Below are 27,100 nucleotides of genomic sequence, written 5' to 3'. Positions count from 1 at the left end.
TTGCAGGATCATACTTTAGAGCTATAGACATTGGAAGCATTTTAGAATATCAAATTTAGAACACTTTTCAGTTTTCTTAATCTTAATGCCAATTTAGAAATTGGTATTTCTGTTCAATAGACTTGAGTTGTAGTAGGGTAATACTTACACAGCAACATTTTTCTGCCCTACCTGATCCTGTAACTTACAAAACTAAGCAGGGGAGACCCTTGGTTTCTCTTAAGGCTATATTGTGCCTGCAGTTTATTTGGACAACCAATGGCTTGTGTTTCTTTTAGGTTCCAGAGTTTGTCCTCCAAGCATTTATTTTCCTGTTTAATGTAAAATCTTTGCCTGAGGTTGAGCCCTGACATGTGAGGTGGCATCCCAAGATCAAATCTTACTAACATAAAAACAAGCACTGGAGAGCACTGGTTTAATCAAAGGACTTCATTTTCAGAGGTGGTCTACTGCAAATTTCTAGTAAAAGTCCATTAAAGTTGTGATTTTGCACCATCTTTTGAAACTGGATCCTGACCTAAGAATCGTGTTGCTCCACTAGTGAGGAATGACTGTACTGAAATCTCTTTAAAATGTGACTGTCTGCCTAGTGTTCTGCAAAGGCAGGGAATATTAATTACAGAATATTCTGACAGCTCTGGATTTATAACACAGCTGAATTTGGCCCATTATATTTACAAAATTTATGTTGATCAGAATTTATGTGGATGAAAAACTGCATATCTAAATAGCGCTTTGTTTTCTGAAATTTTTTACTTTTGTATAAGAATATTAACCAAAAGGAGTATCTTTTAAAAAGACATTCAGTACAAATTTGCGTGAAAACAGTACTGTCGCTACAGGGTTTATTATGACCTGTTATATAAATAATCTGCTTTTAAACAGACTCTAAATAACTGTTTATGCAATGCAGCAGTTAGAAAAGTTAGTATATATTTTAAGAATGACAGTAGCTTACTGTGTTCAACATCTTTGGTTTGTAAAGCAGAACATTTTTCAGTTAACAACATATTTTAAAAAACAAAGCAAATATCAAGAGACATACTGTGTGCATGCACTGTATTAAAATATAAAGTTCACATTGCATAATGAGTCATCTACCACTAGGAAAATATTAAATCTGACAGTTTGTTAGTAAATGTTCTCCTATGCCTGTATATTGTAAAGGTTATTTGTCAATAGATAATGCTGTACACACTACGAGTTGAATGAACTAAGGCAAAAGGTTTCTAAATGGATAAATTTTAGGAATTGGAACTACACATCAGAGATACAGTCTGTTCCCCTTAGCCAAGCCCATGAGAGGACTCATATCTTCAGCCACACTGTTCAGTTCTCCTTACTCTGGCTGCAAAACTGCTCACAGACTTGGGTGCCTGTTAAACAAGGGCGGTGCCTGTATCATCTTGGTCATTTAACAGTAGTGGCTCTTAACGTTGTCTTCTTGCTTTTGAGTCCAGCTTCTGACTCTAGGCTTGGTCTTCTGGGTGCTGACTCTGAACTGAGAACCTCTACCACAGCCTCTAGGTGAGGTCGTGTATCCCTTGCTACCGAAAACAAGTGCACCGCGTGAGTGGATTCAGCTATTTTTACAACATTAATGAATCTTGCTCCAAACATCAAATTTAACAGCAAAATCACAGGTATTTTAGTAGGCAGTGAAATAACCTTAACGTTGCTCCAGGCTTGGGTTTGTGGGGTTTTCATGCAGTGTACTTCTGGAATGGAGTGGAATATTGTATTCTACCTACTCATTCTTCAGTTCTTCATGTAAATATATACTCAAGCGTTTGCTGGAGGCAGTGATTTCTTAAATCAAACAAGTTATATTTATTTAAGCATGGGTCTTCTATCCACTCCACCAGAGCAGGTGACAGTTCCTAAGATTGATTATTCAGAATGAACACCTCTCCCTTATTCAAAGCCTACGTGAGTGCGTCTTCTGAACATGCAGGAAAGCATTCCTCTCATTCTGAAGTGGTCACCACTCTTGCTCACAGATCCTGTCCCTGCTGTGGCCTCGCCACGTGGCTTCTTCAGGCACTGCTTGTGCCTACAGGTGCCCTTGGAATCAGTAGCCATAGTGTTGGCTTTATCTTCTTCTACAGCTTGTATGACTGCATCAAAAAGCTGCTGTGTGAAATAAAGGCAATGCCTGTCTATAATCTACCTCAAATGAGCTGAGGTGCTGGGATGCCACTGCCTGTTGGACTTGTCGTACAGAAGCATCTGAGACGTCTCTGTGCACCTCGGTTCTCTGGGACACAGTGGTGAGAACTCCACCTGTATCCCACCTGCAGGGTGAGTTTCTTTCAAGGGTAGAAAGCTGTGGCTTCATATTTGAAATCTGGAGGAGTAAATAGCTAAAGTAATTGTTAGCAAATTGCATTTCTATTCAGTTTTGAAACAGATATATGATTTTTCAGTGATGTATTAGCATTGCCAGCTGGGAAAACTCCTTAGGCAAAAGATCTGACTGTTTTGAAATTATAATAGTACAGAAAAGATATAACATGTAGAAGATGATAGTTTCATCCTTTGGGCATATGTCTATGTAGGCTGAAGAAATTAGTGGAGCTGGTCTCCTGCCTCAGTTTCCTTAATGCCCTGTATGTATTTTATACAACATTTTGGTTTTATAAACAATCATTCACGTGTCTGGTTTCTTTCTGTTCTATTTCTGACTCTGGAAAGTTCTGCCATGTATAATGGGTCTGGAGTTGATGACATATTAAAGTTAAAGGTTTAAATGGTGAAATATCTGAAATAAAGCACATTTTTCTTTAGAAATATCCTCAAAAGTTAAGACTCAAGCTATTCTTTGTTGTGAGTGCCTCTTGAAGACTAACCCTCTATATCACTGCCTTCTAAATCTCCTGGAAGGTGAATCTGATCACTTGTAGCTTCCAGTCTGTCCTTGTATTAGGTACAGTCCTTTGAGATGCAATGAGGTAATTTGTAATCAATCCTGCATTAATTTTCCAACAGAAGAATTAATCTGACTGATTTTCAGTAGAATTTTGTGTTGAGAGAGAACTGCAGAAGTAATATGAACCATGCACTTTGGCTTTCACATTTTTAACCTGTTTGCCCTTGTGCATCTATTTAACCCATAAATATGTCCAATACTAGAGCTTTCTGTGCAAAAAAAAAGTCAAAAAAAGTGATCACTGATCATATATATTCCCCCTTTCCTCTGCAGTGCATTAAGCAAGACTGCAACATAGCTAAATTTTTTCTTGACGCTTTTTCCACTTGTTCTCATTGAGAAAATTCCTATAGAAAAACCTAGATTGTGACCTGAGTCTTTTGTCTTATTCTGGTGACAATAAGTTTTGAGATCACAATTGTATTTCATACATGAGAGCTCTGCAGAAGAGGTGAAATTCTAACACCCTTGGTTACCCACATCTGTTATAGTCGCAGGTCTTCTATTTGGCATCTTGGTCCTAGGAACAGTGAGAGATTGCAGCTGCTGTGGGCATAAAGTTGCAGCAGTGGCAACCTTCTCACTTTGAGATTTGGAAGATCAATTTGATTTTGGGTCCTGAAACAAATGTGACGTGCTGTGTCGTAGGGAATGTGTTCTTCTTTCCTTTTGTTATAAACTGTGTAGCTTCCTTGTCTGCATCCATGTATAGTGTGATAAGGTAGTTGAGCTAGAAGATGAGAAAGATGGAGTGTCCTTTGGCCATGACTTCAGGTAGTAAGAGACTTAACAGTGGAAGAAGTATTTATAATTACAGAAGCCATGTGGATATAAAGTAGAGAATCCAGAAGACGCTCCAGACTGCAACAGACTACCCACCACTTGCCTTTGACTGAAAACAGTCTTCACAATGTTGCAAATTCTTTAAAATATTTTCCCTTTCAAGGATTCACTTCTTCCTTGGTCAGACCTAGGCATCAAGATAGCTCAGTGAATGTTTCACTTGTGTGTTTGACATAATGGATGTACAAAGTAGAGGATTGGTTGAGTTTCATAGGAGACGCAAAACCTCGCAGCGTTCACTGGAAATTTATCTTCTCCTGTTGTACAGGAGGGAATTGAATATTATCAAACTACACCAGGGAGGTGTTTTCAAAGCAGAAGAGTAGCTGTATGTTCTGATCCTGTATGAATGTCTGAGAGGAGTATTTTAAGTCAGGGTGGTGCAAGCGGAGCTCTCTACTTCTAAGTCTCATCTTTGACTCATCGATACTTCATAGTCAGCTGCAACAAATTCCACCACCTGGCCTAGTCTAAAGTACTTTGTTTTGCTAGTTGTGCATCTACATCTAAGTCTGGTGTTACGCAGGCACACATTTCAAAGGGGAGTTAATTTTCAGATACTTACTCCTATTAGTCAGCTTGAGGCCGACCGAATGGAAAGCAGCTCTGCAGAGAAGGAGCTTGGTGGATGACAAGCTGACCGTGAGCCAGCAGCGTGCCCTCGCAGCACAGAAGACCAACAGCATCCTGGGCTGCATTAGGAAGAGAGAGAGACTAGGGCATGTTTCATGTGAGGAGAGGCTGAGAAAGCTGAGACTGTTCAGGCTGGAGAAGACAGGGCTCAGGGGAGGTCTTATTGATGTATAAAGATAACCTGAAGGGAGAGGGCAAAGACAGAGCTAGGCTCTTTTCTGTTGTGCCCAGTGGCAACACAAGAGGCAATGGGCACAAACTGAATCACAGGAGGTTCCCTTTGAACATCAGGAAACACTTTCTCACTGTGAAGGTGACCGAGCACTGGTTGCCCAGAGAGGTAGTGAAATCTCCCATCTGTGGAGGTATTCAAAACCTGACTGGATACAGCCCTGAGCAGCCTGCTCTAGCTGACCCTGCTTCTAGCTGACCCTGCTTCAGCTGGGGTGTTTGGCTAGATGATCAAAAGGTCCCTTACAACCTCAGTGGTTCTGTTATTCAGTGATATACCACATATCAACACACATCAGAGGAATTCTCCCTGTAAGACTCCTCTGTCAGTCCTGTCAAGGACACGGGAAGTGTGTGAGACACGCTCTGTTATATAGACGTTGTATAGTTGTGGAATGACTGAATATGATGCACAGGTCATGTCCAAATCGCATGGATTTGTGGCAACTTGGTTGCAAGGCTGAGATGTGTTCCTAACATAAAGAAGGAGCTGAAGACGTGAGACCTGCTATTTGAATTAAGTGTATCAAACAAGATTTATATGTATAGTGCACACGTGAACATTTTTGCCCATGTTCAAGAGCCTGAATGATTCCAGCCTGAAAATACCGCCTAAGAAATACTTAATTCTGGCAGCATGTAATCTACCTTTCCTCCCCTTTCTTTCATATCTCTTCTAACTTTAGTCCAGAATGAATGTAGTACTTGATCAGGGTGAAGCAATTTAGCAACCCTTTCAATACAGAGCTAAAGGTCTGTAGTGCAATGTAAGTAAAGGGAACGACTGTTAGACAATAAAAACCCTATAGAGACATTATGTATGGCAGTGCTATTGTGGTCTGTCATTACTATTACCATCACTGTTATTGCTATTGTGACTGACATAGTTGTTTTTAACATAGTCTGGCTACTATCCTCGGCTGAAATTAGGGGGAGTTTGTTGCGTTGGTGTCTTTATGAACATGCAACATGACAGTATGCTGCCTTGGCGCAAGTAGGACCAAAGTACTAAGGCACAGCTCACATTCTTCAATGTCCTTGTGTTGCTGCTTTCATTATAGGAACAGATGGCTTAGCAGGAGTGTTCCTGGCTTGGTTAAAACAAAGATGCAGAAGGTCATATGACCTGGCTTTTATTGGAGTATGCTGGCTATTACAGTTAGGTGTTGTTTATCAGTCAGTCCTAGATGTACTTCTCCTCTGGGCACAGATAGGATCAAAGGTCTCTCAAGTGTGGGAAGCATGTACAACAGAGAAATGAGTTGAATGGTTTTAAGAAGTGAGGTGCAACGTGACTTATTTCGTAGACATATATGCATTTTGAGACATTTCTTCCCATATCTGATTCTGAATGTGTAGAGACAACATTTTCACTGTATAGCAATAAAATGACTGCTCTGTTGGCAGCATCTCAAAGTTGCTTACATAAAAGCCACAATGGCCTTGAAACCTTGAATCTGGACAGAGGGGTAAAGAAAGGCTTACGTTTTAAGCTCTTGATTTAGTGACCTTAGTTCAACAGTGACAAAAGATTGCTGCCATCTAAATAGATATTAAATGACCTCACAAATGTAAAATGGATTTTTTGGTTGCTCAGGTGTCTGCATCAGACATGGTCTCCTCATGACCTTTCACAGTCTCAGCAGAGATGCCAGTTTTGGATGAGATCTTGGAAGCTGATCTGTGTTTCGTTGTAGAAGGTAACTACTTGAAGCTGGAGAGGTGCTTCTGGGGCCATAGAAGAAATTTGCAATCTCCCTCTACTAAGTGTACTGCTATTTTACCTTCTAGCACTTTCTATCCATGCCAAAAGGAAAATCCTTTTTGTGGTTTGTAGACTGTATTCGCTGATGTTTGCTCACTGTATTTTGGCCTTGTATGTATGCTACTAGATGCAGGCTAATTTATGTTGGCATGTGGTCGCTTGCTGTACTCATTCCTGAAACTGAGAGGGGCAAAAAATGCTAGGAACAGATCTGCAAAGTGAATTTTTTGTCTCATTTTCTCCTTTATTGCTTTTGCATTAGATTGATCTACATTCTTTTCTTTGTTCTGACATGTATTTCTTGGTCTCTTAATTTTCTGCATAAAACTTAAATAATTACTCGCTGATCCATGTATATATTAAAAGGTGAAAGAGGTCAGTGAAGAGACTAATGACAAGAGGGAGAGAAAAGGTGCTGTTGAAAATATGTTTCTAGTTTGATTAGAATTTGCTGCTTGTTCTAAATATAAAATCTTTGCAAACTTTTAACTGCTGCAACCTTGTTGGATTCTATTGAATCTTCTGGCCAGCATGCTGTTAAATGGACGTTTTCTAGTTCATAACTGTAGTAGAGACAATACAGTAGACTTTGTGAGGAAGGCCTTGTGTGATTGCGAGATGGTCCATTTTTTATAATTATCTTAATTGGTCTAGCAAAATATATTTCTTTTCCCTGCAGATGTTGCCTTGGTGTATCCTGAAGGCAATCACAGCTACAGCAATATTACTGCTGCTCTGAGAGTCACAGCTGAATATGTCAGTGGGAGTCAAAGTGAAAGGTGCAATAGAAATGTTATGAATTATTATTAAGATACATGAGAAAGCTCTGCAGGGAGGAACTGGAACATCTTGGGAAATGGTCTGCAGTCAGCCAGCTGGGAAAGCTGGAGACAGAATGTTAATAGAAATGTTGTTTTTAAAAATCACCATGACATCAACATTTATATCAAGTGCCTTGTGCTGGAGCTGGTTATATAACCATGATTATATTAGGTGTGATGAGCAGCTGTGTAATCGAGAATTGGGGAAGGTGGAATTGGTAGCAATGCCTGTAGCTAAAGCTGCTTCACTAGGAATCCTTGTTTTCAGTGCCCTATAGCTTTATAACCGTTTAGCTGAAATTTTCCATGCTTGTTTTAGCTCTGGCTTTGTAGCTTTGGATTTCAGGAAGTGCTAGAACAAGATTTTAAAAATACCTATTTGTGCCCAATGTGTTACTTCTTGCATTAATTAATTATCAGAGTTTGCAAATGCCCCAAAGCATCTCAGTGTTCCCACACTGCATGTTATCGTGCCCCACGCATTTGGAGCTTCAGGTTGCAGGAGAAGGGTGCAGCATCCCCTTTGTAACCTAAGGGAAGGAGTAGGTGGGCTTGAGTCTGAGGCAGGAGCTACACTTTTGCCCAAAAGAGTGTTGGGCAGAACAGAGCCACATGGAGGAATTCATCAGTTTGCCTTCTTAAAGTCATTATCAGTTAAAGACATATTAGAAGAGGTTAAAAGGACATTGGACTGCAAAAACCCTCACTCAGGTCACAAAATGCTGAAGTTTGGCTTGCTTGTATGGACAGTCTTCCAGTCCTCTCATATCTGAGCCCATTATAGACATGGTGATCTTTCTCAAGACTATCACTTATTTTAACCCAGGTTGCCTGGTGTAGAGTTTTTTTCAGATATGTGAAAGAAAGGTAGCTTCAAATGAGCAGTGTTATCAGTATGGGTTCCAGTAGGATATTCACTTCAGTTATGGAAAAGAAAAATCCAGAACTGAAGTCCCCTAGCATACAAGAGAAACATTTTGAGTGACTATGGTAAGTACCGTACATCATCTAGCAATTGGTCTGGTATATGCTTGGCAACATTTTCCTCTATTAATAGGAAGAGAAAGAGAAATGTCCCAGCCTAAATAAACTAAAACATAAGTTCTTGTCATTGTGAAGTAAAGCCCCTCTGGCACAGTTTCTTGGTTAGAAGGATGACAGTTAAGAATAACAACATATAAAGTCTTTATATGGTGAACATCTCAAAAATGGCACAAGCAATTCAGAAGTAGTTCGGGGACTAAAGCAAGTGATGAATATTTCAATAAATGTACAGTTGGAGATACCAGATACAAACATACTATATCCTTTTTCATCCTCTAAGCAATATATGCTTTAAGGCAAATTTCTTCTGGAGAGCAACGGAAGGAATAGCTTATAAAACACAGATGCTACTCTGTAGTAGCATACTTTTAATATTTCATATTTTTAATGACATTCTGAAGGTCAGCTGCCCGGGGAATGTGAGAGGGATTGTGCAAGATGTTGAGAGGTCTGAGAAAGCTCTGCTGTCTTTTCTGAAGAACTCCGCTTTCATCCATCCGCTTGGCAAGGCAGCCGTGATGCATATAAAACCTGTGTACACACAGGCTTCATACATAGGAAGCAAGCTATATGTTTTCTTTTGCAAAATCTGTTAAAAAGTTTATGTCTAGATAGTGAAAATTTTACTACCTTAGTGTATTTATATATTAATATCTGGTTGTGAAAGGCTGGCTCTCTTGAGTAATCTGAATTGCTTCTAGCTAATCACGGAGACTGAAGAGTTGCTGCATTTTTGGATGAGGCAACTGTTAATCAAAGTTGTTCTCATCCTAGACTGATTCTTGTCCTTCCTCTGCGTGCTTTCCGTAATGAAAGGAGCCAGTTATGCCATAAATTACATCTTTTTACAAAACTTTACACTGAAATGGAATTTGGTCTTAAGGCAAAGCTGCTGCTTCTTGGATCTCCATTTCTCAGCTACAATTATTTTCATTAATTTCTCTGTCACTTTCAATAGCTTTTTCTTCTCTAGAAAGATACCAGAGGCTCCCTCTGGTGGCTACGTCAACTTAATTTGGCTGCTTTTTTTTAAAAAAAAAAAAAAAAAGATGAAAAAAGCAGAGCACCACGTAAGATTGAAAGCCCAAACCAAAAGAAGCAATAATAATGACAACACAGCTGTTATACAGGAGCAGCAATGTAGATTTATACTGAAGAGGGAAGAGGTAATTTCTTGCAAGGATAGCCAAAGGACTTGCAGTACAAGTGAGCTTTAATTTACCGCATTTGTACACCATTGCTATTGAGCAGTATGCTCAGATAGGAACAGGACATGAGATCTAATGAGTGAAAACACAGCCTCTCTTTTTGATTATCTTAAAAATTAGACCTGTTGTTTCATTTAGCATGAGAAACTACTTTGACTTTTGAGTCTTTTTTTTTTTTTTCTTAAATAGAACTGTAATATACAGAGGTTTTTTGTGATAATGAAGGACTCTGCTGCGCTCAAAATTGCATCACTCAGTTCCTGTTAGTAACTTCCTTTGTATTTAATTTTTCCCAGGCTTTCCAAGCATATATAAAATAATTCAGCAGTTCAGTTCTGCTGTTTGTTAGGAATCCATCTGGCAAATAGTCTAGATGCAAGAAGTTTAAGCTAATGGATTCATCTCATGGGCAAAGAGCATACAGAGTGTGTTGCTGCGGCTCAGCTGCCGTGCACTACCTAGGTAAGCCACAATAGCTTGATTGTACAGACACCAGCTTAAACAAGGCTCCAGGCAGCCTCTGCCAGCCTAAGGGACAGGTTTGACATCTCCCCCAATTGCCAAAGCAAGGACTGGTTTTAAGTAGCACCATTCCCATTTGTACAGAGAGAGCTTATGCTGTCCAGTTCATCCCTTTACTGTAGGTCATAAACAAATGCTCAAGGTTTCAGGCTGAAAGCTGTGCTCCCCACTCTTCACATTCTGCCTTTTCCCTTCCACTCTCTGGTGCTGAAAGCTGCCCACAAATGTAGCAATCATAATTTACAGCGATGGCCCACTGGGTTACATATTTGGCGAATTTCCACTGGTTGGTGGAAGTTTGAAGAAGCCTAGTACCTAGAAGGTAAATACAACCAAAATGAAGAGATGATTGTGGGTTATTACTGAACTTATGTACAGTCCTGATTCTCGTGAGGATTTCACAGTTTCACTGAAGTCTGTAATGGCAGATGAGACAGATTAAAATACTTCAGAAGCTTAGTCCCAAAAGAGAAGATGTATCACACGATGTCATTACCAAAAAGAATATTACTCTTCATTACTGTTATATATCACACTAGAACAATTTCCTTCCTCATTTGGGTATGCTGTATTTCAAAAGTAAGCGTAACAAGATGTGTTTTTTGGCATCAGATTAAGTTTCCCTGATTACTGATTAAATGAATTTTAAAAAAATGCTGAATTCATCCCAACTTTGAGTATCTGCTCTTACACTTCCCTCATACCATGTAAAACAGCTGATAAAGTTAAGACAGAATCCCTTGCCACCTGGGAGAAAGCTGAGGTGTTTCAAGCCAGAAATGCATACAGAGGCTTTAAGAAGTAGCAGTTTCCTCAATTTTTCCATGGGGTACAGTTGTTTTACTGCAGTCTTCACTCCGTTTCCAATTAGGCTTATGTATGTGGTGTACGGTATGTATGATTGTATCTATGACATAGGAAACATGCTGTTATAAGTTGTACAAGGACATATGTATATATAGTTATTTTCATTAAGATAGCTGAGTTATAAGCCATTATGTCTAGAAAGGCATTAAGTAAGCTATGCAGTGGATTGTTTTATGAAGTGCTGGACAGAGGAGCTTAGCTTTTGTATTTACCTTGGCGAATCAGGCAGAGCTGGTAACATTGCCTAGTTGGCAGTTTTTCTGAGAAAGTCCCTTTTCAACTGAGTTTAAGTTGTTTAAACTTGCAGTATGCATGAATTAGCTAGGCAGGAAGAAAGGTGAAGTACCTAGAAGAATCCTTTGACCCTCTGTTTCAATGGTAGCTTACACCCAGGGTATGTTTATGTATGTGAATGTGTACGTGTGCATGTGGTGTGTAGGCTCTGTCCTTCATCACAGCTCCTTTCTGAGTGGCGCGTGGGGTACTCAGAGTTGTGCTTACTGAGTCAAGCCTAATCCTAGCATAGCAAAACAATTAGGTTGCTCCTCTGGGAGACTGCTTTGACAAGGGTTAATAAGTGACACTGGGCCTTCTCTTAATGGCTGAGTAATGTCTGGGCTAAGGGGAAAGTTGCCTGTACCATGTTAAGACAGCTACTAAACATGAGGTTGGCATTTATCCCTTTACACTATTGTATATACATCCTTTAGCCTTTCATTTATCTTAGCTTTAACAAAACAATATAAAGTTGTTATTCCTATAACCATGCCTAGTTTCAACATGATGCTAATAGGGCGCTCTGCATTTTATGAGAGCAGTAGGTCTAAACACGTGGAGGACAGTCATTCTTTAGGGGTGAGAGACCCTTAGGTCAAGTCATATGCTTCACACCATGTAGCGATAGCTCAGTGTGGGAACTCATAACTACCTGTGGAGGTCACCCCTGCCTGATGTGTGATGATTGATGCATCTTTGGTGAGCAGCATGTGGGCTATGAAATGGCTTGAGTTGGAAATCAGGAGCAGAGATACTTCTTTTCGTACTGGGAACAAGTATTTCTTAGCAATAAGACAGATCAGATGAATGGCAGTCTCTCTGTGTTCAGGTATAGTGACATATTCACAGGGTTTTATCATGGAACTGGTTTTGACTTATTGGAGGCAAAAAATACCCATGAATTTTGTGTATAACAAACCAAGGCTATTAGTCTTGCCTGATCCAGCAAGGCCTGCAAGAATTCTGTGACCTTCCTAAAGCAGTTAATCTCTAGTCTCAAATGAAGTTCAAGACAGTGTCAGATTATGAAAAAAAAAAAAAAAAATCTTTCTAAGGTGGTCAGGAACTGAAAGTGGCAGTATATTTGGGCACATTCAGCTCATTTTTAACCTTAATGTAGTAAGGCATATGGGTCAAGGTACTGGCTGACTGGGGTTTGGCTTTCTACTCACCACTATGCCATTAGCTCATGCTGTTTATGACCTACTTCTGTTTGTCTCAGTGCCCCTTGCGTAAACTGGCAATATATATGCCTGTCTTCATTACAGGGTAATCTGTAGTCCAGTTATAAGAGCAAAAAATCATTTGTAATCCTAAGATTAGTACTGGCGTGCTGTAGTTACAATAGCTACAGAAAGGCCATGCCTACTTAATAAGCTGGTTAACTAACTCAGTATTTTGGGCTACATTTATAACAAGAGGCTGTAGATGTAAAGTGTAGATATAATAATTAGGAAGAACATAATTGTCTAAATAACCCAACTGCTCTTGCAAGTCAGGAAGCTTGATGTGTTGCTTGTATCACAGGAGACTGCAATTCACTGAACACTGGAAGGCAGGCTTGAAAATCTGTGCAGTTATAAAAAGGAATGGCTGAGCCAAATATTTTGTAAAAACAAAGTAAGATTTGAAAAGAGAGACCTTGAATTAAATCAGGCAACCCATTATGCGCGTGGCTGGAGTCTATGGTGTAAGGAGGGAGCTAGACTCCTGCATTTATTTAAGTCTGCTTACTATATAATTCAGGGTAGTGAGGTGAACTAAGGATGAAGCATTAGCTTCAGCATAGAATTTTTATTCTGATCACTGGAGCCTAAAGTTATTAAAAGAACAAACACAATTATGACATCCTAGGGGACTGGCACACATATAAATCTGGATATGCTGCCTGTTTCTTGCAAAGCATATGTATGGATCTATGTACTGCCTGCTTTTCATTTTAACTAGGTTTGCTGCAGCTGTTGCTCTGAAAAGAACCATTTAACACTCTGGGGAAAGAGAAGCTGCAGAAATCCTCAAATTAATATCTATTAAGAAAAATAAATTTTAAATAAATTGCTTGTTTATGTTGTTAAAACTCTTGCCCCTTGAATGAGAACAAAGAACCATCACTTTGCTGGTTCTAGATCTTTCCTAGCTCCCAGCTAATCAATGTACAGTACCATAAAAAATTTAATAACATCTTATTCTTCCTCTTCCTCTAGTCCTTCAAAATGACGAGAATCTATTTTCATGATAGATAGGGATGTGAATACTTTCTGAAGAACAAAAGCCCATAGTCTTTAAATTTAAGCAGTATATATGAATTTTCAGATTGTCTTATGAAAATATTTTGAGCATCAGGTAGCTCAGCATTACCTATTATCTGTGCACATGAATGCCATAACTCTCAATCTTTCAACTGACTAATAGCAATGTGTATATATTATATAAAGTGTACTAGATTTTGTCTGACAGTCTGAACTTCAATGTTGTCAATGCAGAGTACATTACAGAGTCTGTAGTTTTCAGAGGTGTCAGCAGAAAAAAAAAATCGGATTCTCTGGTGCAAAAGGACAGGCCTTTAACCCTTGGGAAGGCTCTCATAGCGTATTGCCAGCCTCCAAAACTGTCCTGCAGGCATCTTCCTGGTACCGATGCCCTGTTCTTGTTTCAGGCGCTGCCCCTCCTCTTAGCTCTGCTGGCTGTGACTGAGGGTTTCCTCCTCTCTTCCCTCTTGCCCGTCTCCAGCTCCCCCTTTTAGCTTATTGGGAACGCTGTTGGGCTTCCTCTTGTGTTCCCAGCTCCTTCTCTCTTCTAGTGGTGTTGCCATCCAAACAGCTGTCAGTCAGCTTCCAGGCTAGCATCTTTTTGTATGTCACTACATCCCACCTCTGTACCTTTGCCAAGTCGCTCCTGCTGTTACTGCTCTGGTTTCTTTGGTTTCTCTTCTGTCCTTAGCGTCCCCCTCTTCTGCATAAGTTTGCTGCCATATCCATTACTGAAAGGGAGCAATTTCCAGTAGTGCTCTAAGACACTATCTGTAATATCCACAGATTAAATAGAAAAAAAAAAAAAAAAAAAGAAAACCCCATGATCTGGGCAATCAGGGACTTAGTTCTCTCACTTCAATAATTCACAAGATTTCAGATTTTTTTTTTTAAGGTAGAAAGATTAGAAGTCTTGAAGGTATGATATAAAATAAAGCATAGATGTATTAAAGAGAGATTGTGTCAGACTAATCTGTTAATCTCCTGAGACGACAGCTGGTTTCCCAGGGAAGGGAGATGCAGCAGATACCGTCTATCTTGACTTTTGTAAACTGTCACCAAGGAAAATACATGTGAAGATTTGGATAAATGGAAGAATTGCAGAATTGATAGGAAACTGTCCGTAGAGGAAACGGATTGCATTGAAAGGGGAAATACTGCGCCAGAGGGGACTTTACCCACCAATGATTTTTTGATGATGCCACAAAAATTGGGAGTGTGCCAGTGAAATTTATCATTGATATTTTTCTGAATTCTTTTTTAGGGGGTTAAATATGGTGGCTCCATAGTGGCACAACATTTTAATTATGAATGTTTCCATCTCACTCACTAGCTTTTCTATGATTTTGCTCCTTGAGTTGCTTGTTCTGATGCTGCGAGCTGCCTGCCATCGCTTTTCAGCCATTGGGACGTCTTCACATAGGACTGCACCAGGAAAATGGGCACAGGAGGATTTTTAGTGGATACAGCCCTGGAACTGGATTATCTGCTGTTACAGTCCCAGGCCTGACCAGCTGTTTAAACAGAAGAAATTTTAGGGGAGTTTTTACCCTGTGCTGGGGAATTAAATGGAACACAATTATGAATCAAAAAGAAAGGAAAAAACATGCTTCTGTATCATCCTAACTACTACTGATTTTTCCAGTCTTTTCAGTATGGACAGAATAACTCACAGGACAGAACAAGTGTTTCAGTATGATGACAGTGCTTCATTACCGCTCCCCAGTTGGATTCCTGCTTCCTTTCTGTACAATTTTGTGGGCTTGTCTCAATTCTTGGAAAATAACAAGCCAAATTTGTTTAATTTTTCTTCAGTGAATGCATTCTCATGAAGGCAAACAACAGACTAAAACCTATGCTTAATACTAACAGTGCTAGCAGAACCTAGGAACATAAAAGTTACTTTTCAATATAGAAGGAAATCAGAAGTTCTTCTTCAGTCCAGGTTAAGACCAAAATCAATCAGAGTATTTTTTTCCAGTGGATATTATCTGCTTGGTTTCTAAGAGCTTTACTTGAGTAGAAGTGCTTTGTGGTGCTTTGTGATCTGAAGCAAGTGTGAAAGGCGCAGTGGCAGTCCTTATGTGGAAAATACCCAGTGAACCAGCAACACCACCCTGCCTTCCTTTACATCTTCTAGACCTGTAGGTAAATAATGTCCCAGCTTTGCTAGGCAACTGAATAACTACCAGCAAGCAAAACATACACAGAGGAAAAGGTGAATGAAAAATGGGTGGCTGCGATGAGATCCCCATGTAAGAGGAAAGGTCACGGTTTCACGGGTAGGTGCATATAGAGAAAAATCACTGTAGGGCATAAGAGCTGTCAACGTAACCAGAAGCATCAGAGGATTTGTGATAAGGAATCAAGTGCAAAAGCTGGAGACAGTGTCTGTATGCTCTTCTGCTTTAAGTATGTACCAGCTTTTTTAATGCCTTGCCTCTCAGTCTTTAGTGTGCACTTTATTTAAAAGTTTAATATTATAATATTCACACATTAATCCTGATTATCCCTATATCCAATTCGGCCTGTTCGTTGGAAACTATAAAATCAATTTCTGTAGTACAGCTGAAAAGCAAAACCTGTTGGATTATCATACTGTTGTGTGCAATAAAAATACAGCATTATCTAGGGAAGTCTGTAGTTGATTAGAGCATAAATATCAAACCCCCAACTCATACCTCCGAGTATTTGATTCCTGCACCTTATAGAAACAAGGATCTCTGCTGAACAGTGTGCATTTCATTACTTTGGATTTGCTATGATGAATAATATTATATGCTGTTGGCCTAGAAGAAATATTACTATAGTAACTAGCTCATGATTCATTTTTTATGTTTTTTTGCTATATTTCCTAAGGGATGCCTGTCTAGACTAAAAGTGTTTAAACTAACTCTTGGTAATAGTAATTAATTTTTTTTCCAGAGTGCTAAAAGTATGGGACAGATAAACAACAATACTAAGATACTGCTTTTAAAAACACAGCAGGCCCATAACATTATTGAAATTATGGGAGTACAGTTTTATTTTATTTGGCACTTTTTTATTAGTAGCTTTCTGTGTTGTTATTAATTCTGTTTGGTGACCTGAGGCTAGAATCCCACATCGACAATACTGCAACTCGAATGAAATCCTTAGATATCTAATATATGAAATGTTACATATGGGGATGAAAATATAAGTGGGGTTCATTGATTCAAATAGAAGTAATGAGCTCACTTACTAATTTAAATCAGCAAAAAAGGAAATCTTTCCATAAGCGATATATTTTGTATTTTGAATTTGTACATATTTCGTTCCTTGTGATAATTCTTATGGGTCTCCAGTAAACAAGCATATGTTGGCAAATATCATCTTTATTACAGTGCTTTATCAGCATAAAGAATAAGAGGATGTGTGAGGTATGTGCCCATTTATTGAAGCATATATACAGCTTAATGTGCATTTACTGCATCCTTGCTTTTATTACAGTAAAATACGCCTTTTTTTTTTTTTAATTAAGTTGTTTCAAAAACTCATCTATGTTGAAGCGTGTTTGCAATTAGAATGCATAGATACTCAGGGGTCAGATAAGAAGTGCAGAACTACCATTTTAAAGAAGAACTATTTTAAAGTAGATAAAATTACCTTAAGTTTAAAAAATACGCATAAAAATACTTTTATTTAAGCACATTTTATATCTTAAATTCACTTAAAAACGTGAAATTATATCTGTAACAAGGAAATTGAAGAAGTCATTCGTTCTCACTGCTGCTTTTTCATGGAATAGAAAAAACCCCCATTGGTTTATACTTTTTTAATTCCTGGTCGAGTTTGCAGCTTGAATAGAACTAGTCATTAAACTGAATTAGCTGAATAAATGGAAATTAAGAAAATATTCATCTTATATTTGCAGAAAGCTGAACAAACTCTGGCTTTGGGTTTTTAGTTATTTGTGCCTAATGCTTGGTTTGCACTGGCCTCAGTTTAGGCCTCGGCATGCAAGTCTTACTATTTTCAGTGCCTTTCTTTGAAAACTAAGTAGCCAGTTTAAAAGTTTAGGAACTAGGAGGAGGTTGTGGGATTTCTCGTTTGTTAAATTAGCTTTTATTCAGCCTGAATGATATCCCAGAATAGCCATGGTAACTTTTTGTAATAAAAACATAGAGGAACCTCTGTTCTGCTCTGTCAGCAGAACCATCAGCAGATTTACTTTCTGCCTTTTGTTTTTCATTTAAGTGATGGGAGGTTCAGAGGATCACACAGTAGCGTATGACATTTCATAAGGGTTCATAAATTATACAGTCAGACTTGTTGGATTACAAAAGGCTGGAAGCAACAAGTGCTTCTTGCATTATAAATGAAATGGCTTATTTACAAAGACAGCCTAGCTATATTAATTGCAAGAAGTTATGATTAAAGTGACAGGCCTGTGCTGTTTAAGATGTTAATTAGAAGAAGCTCATTTTCGAGAAGAAACAAGTACATCTTTTAGTTTGCTGTGGGTTTACTGAAGTCCTCTGTTGATTGTATTCTAAATCATCTTCCTTTTCCAACAATTTTAAATGTTTTTTTCCTCGTGCATTAGCCGAATGTCAAGGCAATAAAAGAATTCTGTATCAAGGTTCAGATTCAAAGTTAAAAATGGTGATCACTTCCATGGGTAAAAAACTCAGCTTGTTCCCTGCTGTATGACATTGGTCAAGCACCAGCTGGGGTGTGCTATCATCCCCAAGTGTTGAATGGTAACTAGAGTAACTAATTGGAGTCATGACCCCTGAAATAAAGATGCTGTTATTACATCTGCAATCATCTCTGCAGGGCCCTTGAACATGCCCTGCTGACACTGCGGCTTTCCGCCATTTCTCCCTGGTGAGGTTCCCAGGTAGAAGCAGCTCCAGCATGGCTCCTGGAAGGCCCCTTTTGCCCACCGTGGGCGCTTTGTCCTGCTTAACGGCTCCTCACGTTCCCTCCCCTGTGCTCTCCCTGGAGGAGCAGAAATCCTTAGGCTTTCCAGGGAGATGTCAGTTCGATGTAGCACAGAAGTGCCCAGGGACTTGTCATGCCTGAGTAGGGATTTTAAGGTTGAGCTAACCGTCACTCTTAGGACCATCTCTGAGTGACTGCTACTTTCCGAGCATAGATTGAGAAGAGGAGAAAGCGAGGGTAGTGAGCATGGTGGTGGGCAAGATTTGGGAGCACAGAGGTCTTAATAGGAGTGTGCAAAGGCAGATGGTGAGTTGGCTTGGGGGGAGCTTGGGGTGAAGGAGGATGGAGAACACAGGTGGGAGGCCAGGGTTGGGGCAGAAAAGGGCATGAAATGGAAAGATAAGAAAAATGGGGAGTTGCAAATAAAGCAGCCTTTCAGCCTTTTGAATGATCAGTTGCCTCTCTTGGAGCCTGTTGCCCTTCGTGCACGGTTTGCGTGTTCATTTTTTATTGCAGATGGGTGGGTTTGGTGCTCATGAACTGCATTTCACACTGATTTTCTTATTTTTCTGCTATGACACTCTTTGGTTATATGAAGGAGAATGAAGCTTAATGGTGTTCTTGATTTTATAGATCAGCTTGTGGCTTAAGCAAAGTACCCACCCCCTGGAGGTCTTATTTGCTGTTCTGTTTCTCCTACAAAGTAATTTGAGCTTCTCCCTTTCTTCCAGCAGTTTGTTAGGCTGCCCTGGATAAGGCTCAGCCGAGTGAGGAGGGATATTCAATAGCACTGGGAGTTGGGAGTATGTTCTGCAAGGGTAGCGAGGGAGGTTGTGATTCACATCTCAAACAGGGCAGGGTTTTACAAAGCTGCTGGTCTCAGGGAAGCATAAGCATTAGTGACCCTTAAGGGATTAAAGAGAGTTTAGATTTTAGCAGTCATTTCACTAATGAAATCAGAGGATTATAATTTCATTTCACTGCCAAGGCTAGATGCTAATCGAAGCACATCCTTCCTTTTCTTGTTACAGGGGTCTGTAACAAGAAAAGGAAGGATGCCAATTAACATCATCAAAAACAAGGAAGCGTAAATAGCCAAGGGCACAAAATTCTGTGCCTGTGTGGCTTTCACAGAAACAGGGCAGAAGCTCTTAAAGGGATGAAAATGACTTTTCCTTTGTACAAGACAAGCAAGCACTCAGCATGTTTGCACTTGTGGCCCTTCTGCTTTATATGCTGCCTAATATGGCTTTTGACTGAGAGCTGGCCTAAGATAACCTGCTCCCGCCGTGTTTACAGACTCCTTATAAAATGTGCATGCAGGCAGTCTGGTCCTGCCACAAGCTGCAAAGCCTCTGCCTCCCTCTACCCCCGACTGAAATAGAAAGGACTTGCTGATTTAGTGAACCCAAATGCGGGTGTTGCTGTACAAGAAGCCCATTCTCCATCCTGCTGAAGACAAACACTGAAAATACTCTATATCTTTAATGTTATTACACATTTATGTCACTTTTCCTTCACTATGTCTATGTAACAAACTGAAATGAAAGTGATGTCTCTGTTCAAGAATGAGTGCAGCCGTTTCTGAGCTAAGATGCATCAGCAGTGTGTTAGTGAAATGCTGTGTGGCAGTTTTAGTGGCAAAGAAGTCCATCAAATCTAGATTAGAAATCACCTCGCCAGCACCATGAATTTACAAGGAGCTGTAAGATACGGAGTTGAGGGAAGAGGAAAACAGGGAAAACAAAAGAAGAAACTGAGAAAAAGTTGTGGAGAAATAGAGAATGACAGGAAGAGCTGAGGGATTCTTCCTCCTGCCTTGTTTCAGACATGTCTGCAGTTCACTTGTGGCTATCATGATTTCTTGTCATCACAAATATGTAATTTTCTCCTGGCTCCCAGTATTTCAAGCTTTTCATCAGGGACGAGATGAATCATTATATGTTTGAGAACGTATTACGCAGAATTCTAGAAATACAGTCTGTTCAAATGAATTATAATGGTTCATTTTACACCCCAAGGAGGTCATTGCTTATTTTTCATCTTCTGATTAATTTGACATCATTTTTATCTGACTGACAATACCAAGTAATATAGGTAAAATGGGAATCCATATAAACTGCTTGTATTTTATCCAGGCTAAGGGCATTGCTATTTTCTGATGACCTCCTGACCAAAATATATTCTGTATCAACTGTTTTACTGGCGATGATGACCTTCTGTACTCGTTAACCTTATTAGAAGGTATTATTGTTCCTTATGTTTTACACAACATCCCTTAAAGGTGCCATGATACAGAAAGTCTGCAACTTAGACTAAGTATTAAGCTGTTATTGACATTAGTAATGCAGTATTGATTATGATGAAGGCTGCTGACCTTACTAAATTTTTACTATGTAGGTAACATGAAAATTTACTACTTTATTTGACAAGTGTGTTATATAGTTTTTACTAGTAGGTGATGATGTTTGCCCCTTCGTTCTTTGTAACCGTGAGAAAAAGTACAGTAGTCAAAGTAAAATTTCATTGAAACAGAATCCATTGTAGATCTAAGTTATTTTTTATCTTCTCTATATACTCTTTCCTGCAGGATAATGTCTTGCCACAGATCAGGTTTCCCATTTATGTAACTTTTATGGCTCTTTCCAAAGACTTATCTTGTAGCTCTGGCTGAAAACTGTTTCGGCTGGTTTCATCAGGTTCTAAAGGGACCAAAGCAAAAGATGTCCCATCTATAAGGTGAGATTACTCCTGCCAGTATAAAAATACTGTATCACAACTTTGAGCAGCTGCTCTTAAATGCATCACTTTGAAAAAGGAAAGAAATTAAAGATCGTGAGAAAAAAAAGACTTAATTTGCCAAGCTGTATTTCATTGAAGACATGCATTTACTCATTTTTGATAGGGTGGAGCTTAACTATATGAGATTATTTTGTAAATGGTCCAAGTCTGATGTCATTAAGGATAACTGGAAGATGGCAGTTCTCAGGGATGTTTCAGCATTGTTGTTCTTGAATGTTGTGCCAGAAGTTTTGTACTTAAATTGGAGAAGACTGATGGACTTAGCTCTCAGCTAAATAAGCTGTTGAAATACTCAGCACTCCTCTTGTGCAAGAGAGAAGCAATCCTGGTGAAAATCAGAGCAGCTCCTGGCTTCTCCGGATTGTAATGGCCCCTTCAAAACCCCCGCAGTGCCCTCTGTGCACTGGGAGATCTTCAGCACAGCGGCCAGCCTTGCTCTACCTCCCTCACACATGTCCTTGCCTCCTTCTCAGCCCAAGCACAGGAAGAGGTGACATAGTGTGGGCTTCACTGCTTTGTGCCTGGATCATACACATCTTCAAACAGAGACTTGCCATACAAGTGACTTCCATTGATTTTAGTATGACTAATATTGGGGCCAAGTCTACTGTTGCTATCTATGGAGAAATTATGGGGCTGGGGGTTTGTTTGCTTTGCCTTTGTGATGTTACCAGGAGAAGTTACTGTATTGCATGTGTAATCTGCCCAGCTGGCTATTCCCTGAGGCTTTTTCCGTCTTCCTTGCTTCAAGAACAAGCAGTGGAGATGCTGCGTGGAAGTAGTGATCCTGTGCTGATTCCATGTGTCATCTCTTATTCAGTAGCTGAGTAACAGCTGGCTGCTGGCTTTGTAGAAACTAGAGGGTACGTAATTCATTTTTTCCATTTGTGCTCCAGTTCCTTCTTGGGAATTCCCCTTGGGGATAGATTTTTCTGCTCACAAATTGCACTCGAGAAAAAGAACCTGAGAGACCAACTTACTGCAAAATGATCCCTAGGAGGAATGAAAATCTTTGCTTGTGAAAGGTCACCAGAAAATGGCAGTAGGGTCACAGAATTAGGCTGCACCAGGGATAAAAACATTCTTGCCTTCTATGCTGGGTTTTGTGCTGACGGTCCCAAAATCTCTAACTTTGCATATTTGACTTAATGAAAACTGAGAAATGAGCTTGGCTCATTTTTTTACCAGGCAAATTGTATGTGACCTCAGCACCTTACTTTTTTTCTGTTGTTCCAGAGGCATAATAGTAGGCAGTTGTGTACTTTTCCCTGATGCAGCTAGTAAGAAAGGACACATATTTCAAGGTGGGTTATAATATTCATTGCCTGACTGCAAGTTCTGAGATTGCCAAAGTAACAAAATTGAGCTAAATGTCATGTTATCCCGAGGTTTAATGGAAAATAAATAAGATCATCACTGACTTTATTGGAGGATGTGGGTTTGCCACCTGAAGCATAAGAAGCTTCTTTTTAATCTCAGTAAAAATGCACGGCCCTTCGCTATTATTAAGTATTGCCTACAGTGTGTAATCCCATGAATTTAATAACTATTTCTCCTCGTTTGTCATGTTAGCAAAGGGTAGAGAGTCTTGGGCAGTTTGCACTGGACGTCTTGAGCCATGTGGCAGATGAGTGGGTGTGAAGTTCAGTTCCTACAGTAAACTTCTCTGGACAGAGGAGTAAAACTGTGTAAGACCAGATGCTCTGCTGCTCTTGTGCTTCTTCAGCAGTGCAAAGTGAGGGGACACTAGTGAAATATTTTTAGGTGAGGTGGCTCAGGTATTGGAGCCCTGCAGAGGGGCAGAGGCTGGGTGTTGGTGATGGCTCTCTCCAGCATCCATGGCACCTAGTTATACAGGCTGGGTTCTGGCCATCAGGTCACCTTCAGGTCAACATCAGGAAATTGTAGCTTGGTGGGGGAGTTCAGCGCAGTGACCTGAACTCGCTGATAAAATCAGCTGTATATGGAGTCAGGAAAATGCAATCCTCTCTGGTGACCCCACAGTGTGCCCTGCCTCTGCTAGTGGGGCCAGGTAATTGAACATAAAACACAGTGGCTCCATGTGTGCTGCTTCTGTTCTCCACTGGCAGCCTTCAGCGAGGGGACTGAAGGGAGGAATCCAGTGTTTAAATACAAGACCCCTTTACCACCTGCAGCACTCTCCATTTGGCTGCCACAGCATCACACCGAGCACTTCAGTGGAGGGAATGATTTGGCCTCAGGAAAGAGAGATTTATTTTGAAAACTATTCCACTGTAGTATCTTCCTTCTCTCTGACTGTACTATGGAGGCACTTCATCCTTATCATGCAGGAAGTAGCTGAGGCTCTCTGATACTATTCTTTTAAAATCAAAACATTAAAGCTACAATGCAGTGATTTTCGAATTTTCCAGGCATCCCTCCCACTGGCATTAATTGCCCCCCTGCTGTTGCTGTTGCAAAGCTGTTTGCTCTTCCAGTATGCAGTACTTGTTCAGTGCTGCACTAAACCTTTGTTGCTTTGCAGTAAAAAAAGCTTCGGTTTATGCAAATAACATTGAAATGAGTTTGATAAAGTGATAAACAGTCACATTTTAAGATTGCAACTGTTGGATTTTTGTTTGTTATTTTACAGTAAATTTTGTGGAAGAAAAGGGCTTTACAAACTCCCTTCTGGCATCAATGCAGTAATACAGTGCTCCCATAACAGCGTTTTAAGAATTTGGTAGGGCCACCAAGCCAATGTGATAGGGGGATCACGTACATCCAACATCACAGTGTCCCTTTTCCCTGTGGTATTGCTCCCTCCCAGCTCGAAATTGCCCTATACCTGGCAGCTCATCTTCTGTTTTAGTTTTTGGATGGCAGTTAGGTTTCATGCCCTTTTCTTTATTTCCTCTTCCTCTCTGCTTCTGACACATTATTCTTTCCAGTGACTGTACCAGACCTCCAAAGTCCTATAGTCCCCAGGAGTAATTACAGATACATCACTGTGCAATCCCCACTGGTAGGTTGGGTCAGGTGCTTTATTTTTAACCACATCAGCTACTGAGGAGTGTGGTTGACTTCGCTTCCTCAGCAGCTGCACAACAAGATAGGAGTATTTCTGTCAGCTGTGTATTTCTGTTGCAGCTGGATGTTGATCCTCTCCTGAGTCTGGAGCACCCGATACCCAAGTAGGGTTGGTAGTGGTCATTAATGGAAGATATGAGGCCCCCATGAAGATTAAATGTCAAATAGAAAAAGCACAACTACGGCTGCATGAGAAGTAAATGAACACAGTTTGATTTTATCTTTGTCTGACATAGGGTTTGACGACCTACATGCTTGTGCTGATCCTGGAGCTCCTGAACATGGATACAAGACACCCAGTGCAGGTGTTTTCTTTGAAAGCGTGGTAGTCCGGTTTCATTGCCAAGAAGGATACAGGCTTAATGGTACTTCAAAGAAACTTTGTGTGAGACACTTTAATGGCTCCCTGAGCTGGAAACCAAGTGATAAACCTGTGTGCCTACAAGAAGGTAAGTCAGTTTTCTTGAAGTGGTTCACCAGTCTCAGTTCTTCTCACTTGTCCGTGTAACACGTCTGTGCGTCTCAGCACAAAACACAAAAAACTGGAGTCCATTTCACTGTGTCTTCTTTGATACATACTTTAGTTTCCCATCCATCCCATCCATGATCCCCATCTGTCAGTTAAATTTATACCATGAGAGGTCATGTGTGTACATGCATGTATGAGTTGAAAGGGACATAAAAAAATCTGAAGAAAAAAATATAATACATTTCTCCTTGTAACTAGTTACAAATTGATGCAGAGAGAAAAAACAACCTCTAGTATAAGTAAACTATTTGTAACTATTCATTAAAGCTGCCCACTTAATACTCCTTTCTGCAATATTTTACTAGGAAAATACAATGAATTTCCAATGCTACTGCTCCTGCTAATCAGGAGGTTTAAACAATTATATTTCATGACACGTGCATGATTCAAGTAGGAAAATCAAATACACCTGGACTGCAGAAGTTTAAAGTCACAGTAGAAGTTTACTTTGAGATAATTCAGACTATTATGGCATAAATAAATTTATTTTTATTATATTGTATTTTTGATACTGTGTTTGGTTTTAAATAATTAGGATGTTAAATTACTTTCTTCTTCTGGAAGTTAGATAGAGGCAGGATTAATTTGTATATCATAAGTGTAAATTTTTGTCAAAATATGTCCAAGCAGCTCAAACAGTTTATTTCACCAAGTATATTAAAGATATAACTTGTTGCTTTTTTTGATTTATTTTTGGTCAAAAGAGCTATTAAAATCAACAGACATGAACAGTGTTGGTTAGATTGAGTGTGTACATTTTAGTGTTGTGACTTCTCCGCTGAAGTCATTAGCCATTGCCTCGTTGTCTTCAAGGTGGAGCAAGATAAATTGTATTTCAAGATGTCTTCCATCATTTAAAATCAGACTTCATTCAAGAGTAGTCAAAGATTTACATGGCTCATAAACACACTTACTACATAGGATCATGCATCACTCAGCCTATATAAAAGCTGCAAGTACTTGTTTATGCTGATGGGTGGGTGGGTATGAGAATCCTGTGCCAGGACAGGGATGCATGAAGGGACTTGCCACAACAGGAGCAAGCAGGGCCTGGGAGGACCACGCTCAGGAGATACAGGTGAAGGGAACAACCCGAAACAGTGCCCTGTGTGAAAGTGGTGCATGAAATATTGGAGAGAGTAGCCAGAGGCAGCTGGTAAGTAGTCCATGGTCTTTCAGGTAGCAGCCCTGTTGGCAGGAGAGGCCTTGGTAAAATATGGACTCCTGGACATGTGTGGGAGCACAGTCGTGAGCTGTCTCATGGTATGCACTGAGACGACAGCTGATGTGTAGAACATAAAGGCAATGGGGGCAAATAACACCTGGTCATAATGGTGGCATGGGTCAGCTTCAAAGAAACAACCTGATGCCTTTAAAAATAATTTATGTATGAAAATCATGCCCTCTCCTGTTACAGCCACCTTTCATAAATGCCCTTGTCTCTCATCTCATGGTTATTTAAGAAAAAATACACGTAGAGTGACAGCAGCATATGTCTAAGCTGGGTATTTAAACTACCAGAAAAAGCTATAACACTTGGGAAATCTGTTTTCTTAACCACTACAGGTAGCTTCTAGGAATTTTGATGTGTATCTTTGAAATAATACCTGTATTATCCACTGCAGTTGTTAAAATAAGCATTAACATGTTTTATTGAATATTCAGACCTCTTCCCAGGCCCCCCAGCCCAATGGAAATCTATGGAGGAAGTTTCTGATCACAATGCCATCCACAGCAAAACTGCCACTGATGTCAGTGTGATCAACACTCGAGCCAGGTGTTTTCAAAAAAGAAAGAAATTGGAAGATGAGAATGAGATGGATGATGTGACAACAGTTGCTTAAGAGATAATCATTACTTTACAGCATGGAACACTTAAAAAGGATTGCTAGCCAATGCTCTGATCAAGCAAAGCACTTAAACTTGAGCATAACTGTAATTATGTGATTAGTTTTGTTAAAGTTCTGTGCTCAAAATTAGGCATACGCAAAAATGCTTTTTATTATTTGGACTGAAGAGTAGGACTGTGATTTAGGATTTAGTGAAGCAAGTGCTGGAGTACTTTCCTGATTAGCAGTGTAATAATACCTCAGGTATTATTAAAACAATCCTGGGGTTTAGCAATAGGAAAAAAATAATTGGATGACAGAATTAATTCTTCTTTCCAATGCACACTGATGCCACAACTACTGATTCAGAAGAAATACTAAACAAAAGTTCAGTGGCAAACCATGAGACCTAAGCATTTGCTTAACTGCTTTTTGGAATGATCCTTTTGTGTACTGGGAGCAGAATCATGAGAGAGGGGCCCGATAAGGAGGTAGGCTGTGTAGGAATGTGGCACATCTGGAGAACAGTTAAGGAGGAATTATAACAGGGTTTGTAATTCTGAGCTGTCTAATGACATACATAAAAGTTCTCA

General features: G+C 39.8%; 1 protein-coding gene across 1 annotated transcript in view; it reads left to right on the top strand.

The window, feature by feature from the left end:
- The window catches only part of SUSD4 (sushi domain containing 4), a 96,899-nt gene that overhangs the window by 41,185 nt on the left and 28,614 nt on the right, over positions 1 to 27,100 (top strand). Inside the window, exon 2 of the mRNA XM_086460364.1 lies at positions 24,386 to 24,598. Within this exon, the coding sequence (XP_086316490.1) occupies positions 24,386 to 24,598 (213 nt within the window). The remainder of the gene's footprint in view (positions 1 to 24,385; positions 24,599 to 27,100) is intronic.

Source organism: Leptosomus discolor, chromosome 2 (assembly GCF_034619465.1).
Source record: "Leptosomus discolor isolate bLepDis1 chromosome 2, bLepDis1.hap2, whole genome shotgun sequence".
Lineage (NCBI taxonomy): Eukaryota > Metazoa > Chordata > Aves > Leptosomiformes > Leptosomidae > Leptosomus > Leptosomus discolor.
The sequence above is the reverse complement of the archived record's forward strand: the minus strand, read 5'-3'. Positions and strand labels throughout refer to the sequence as shown.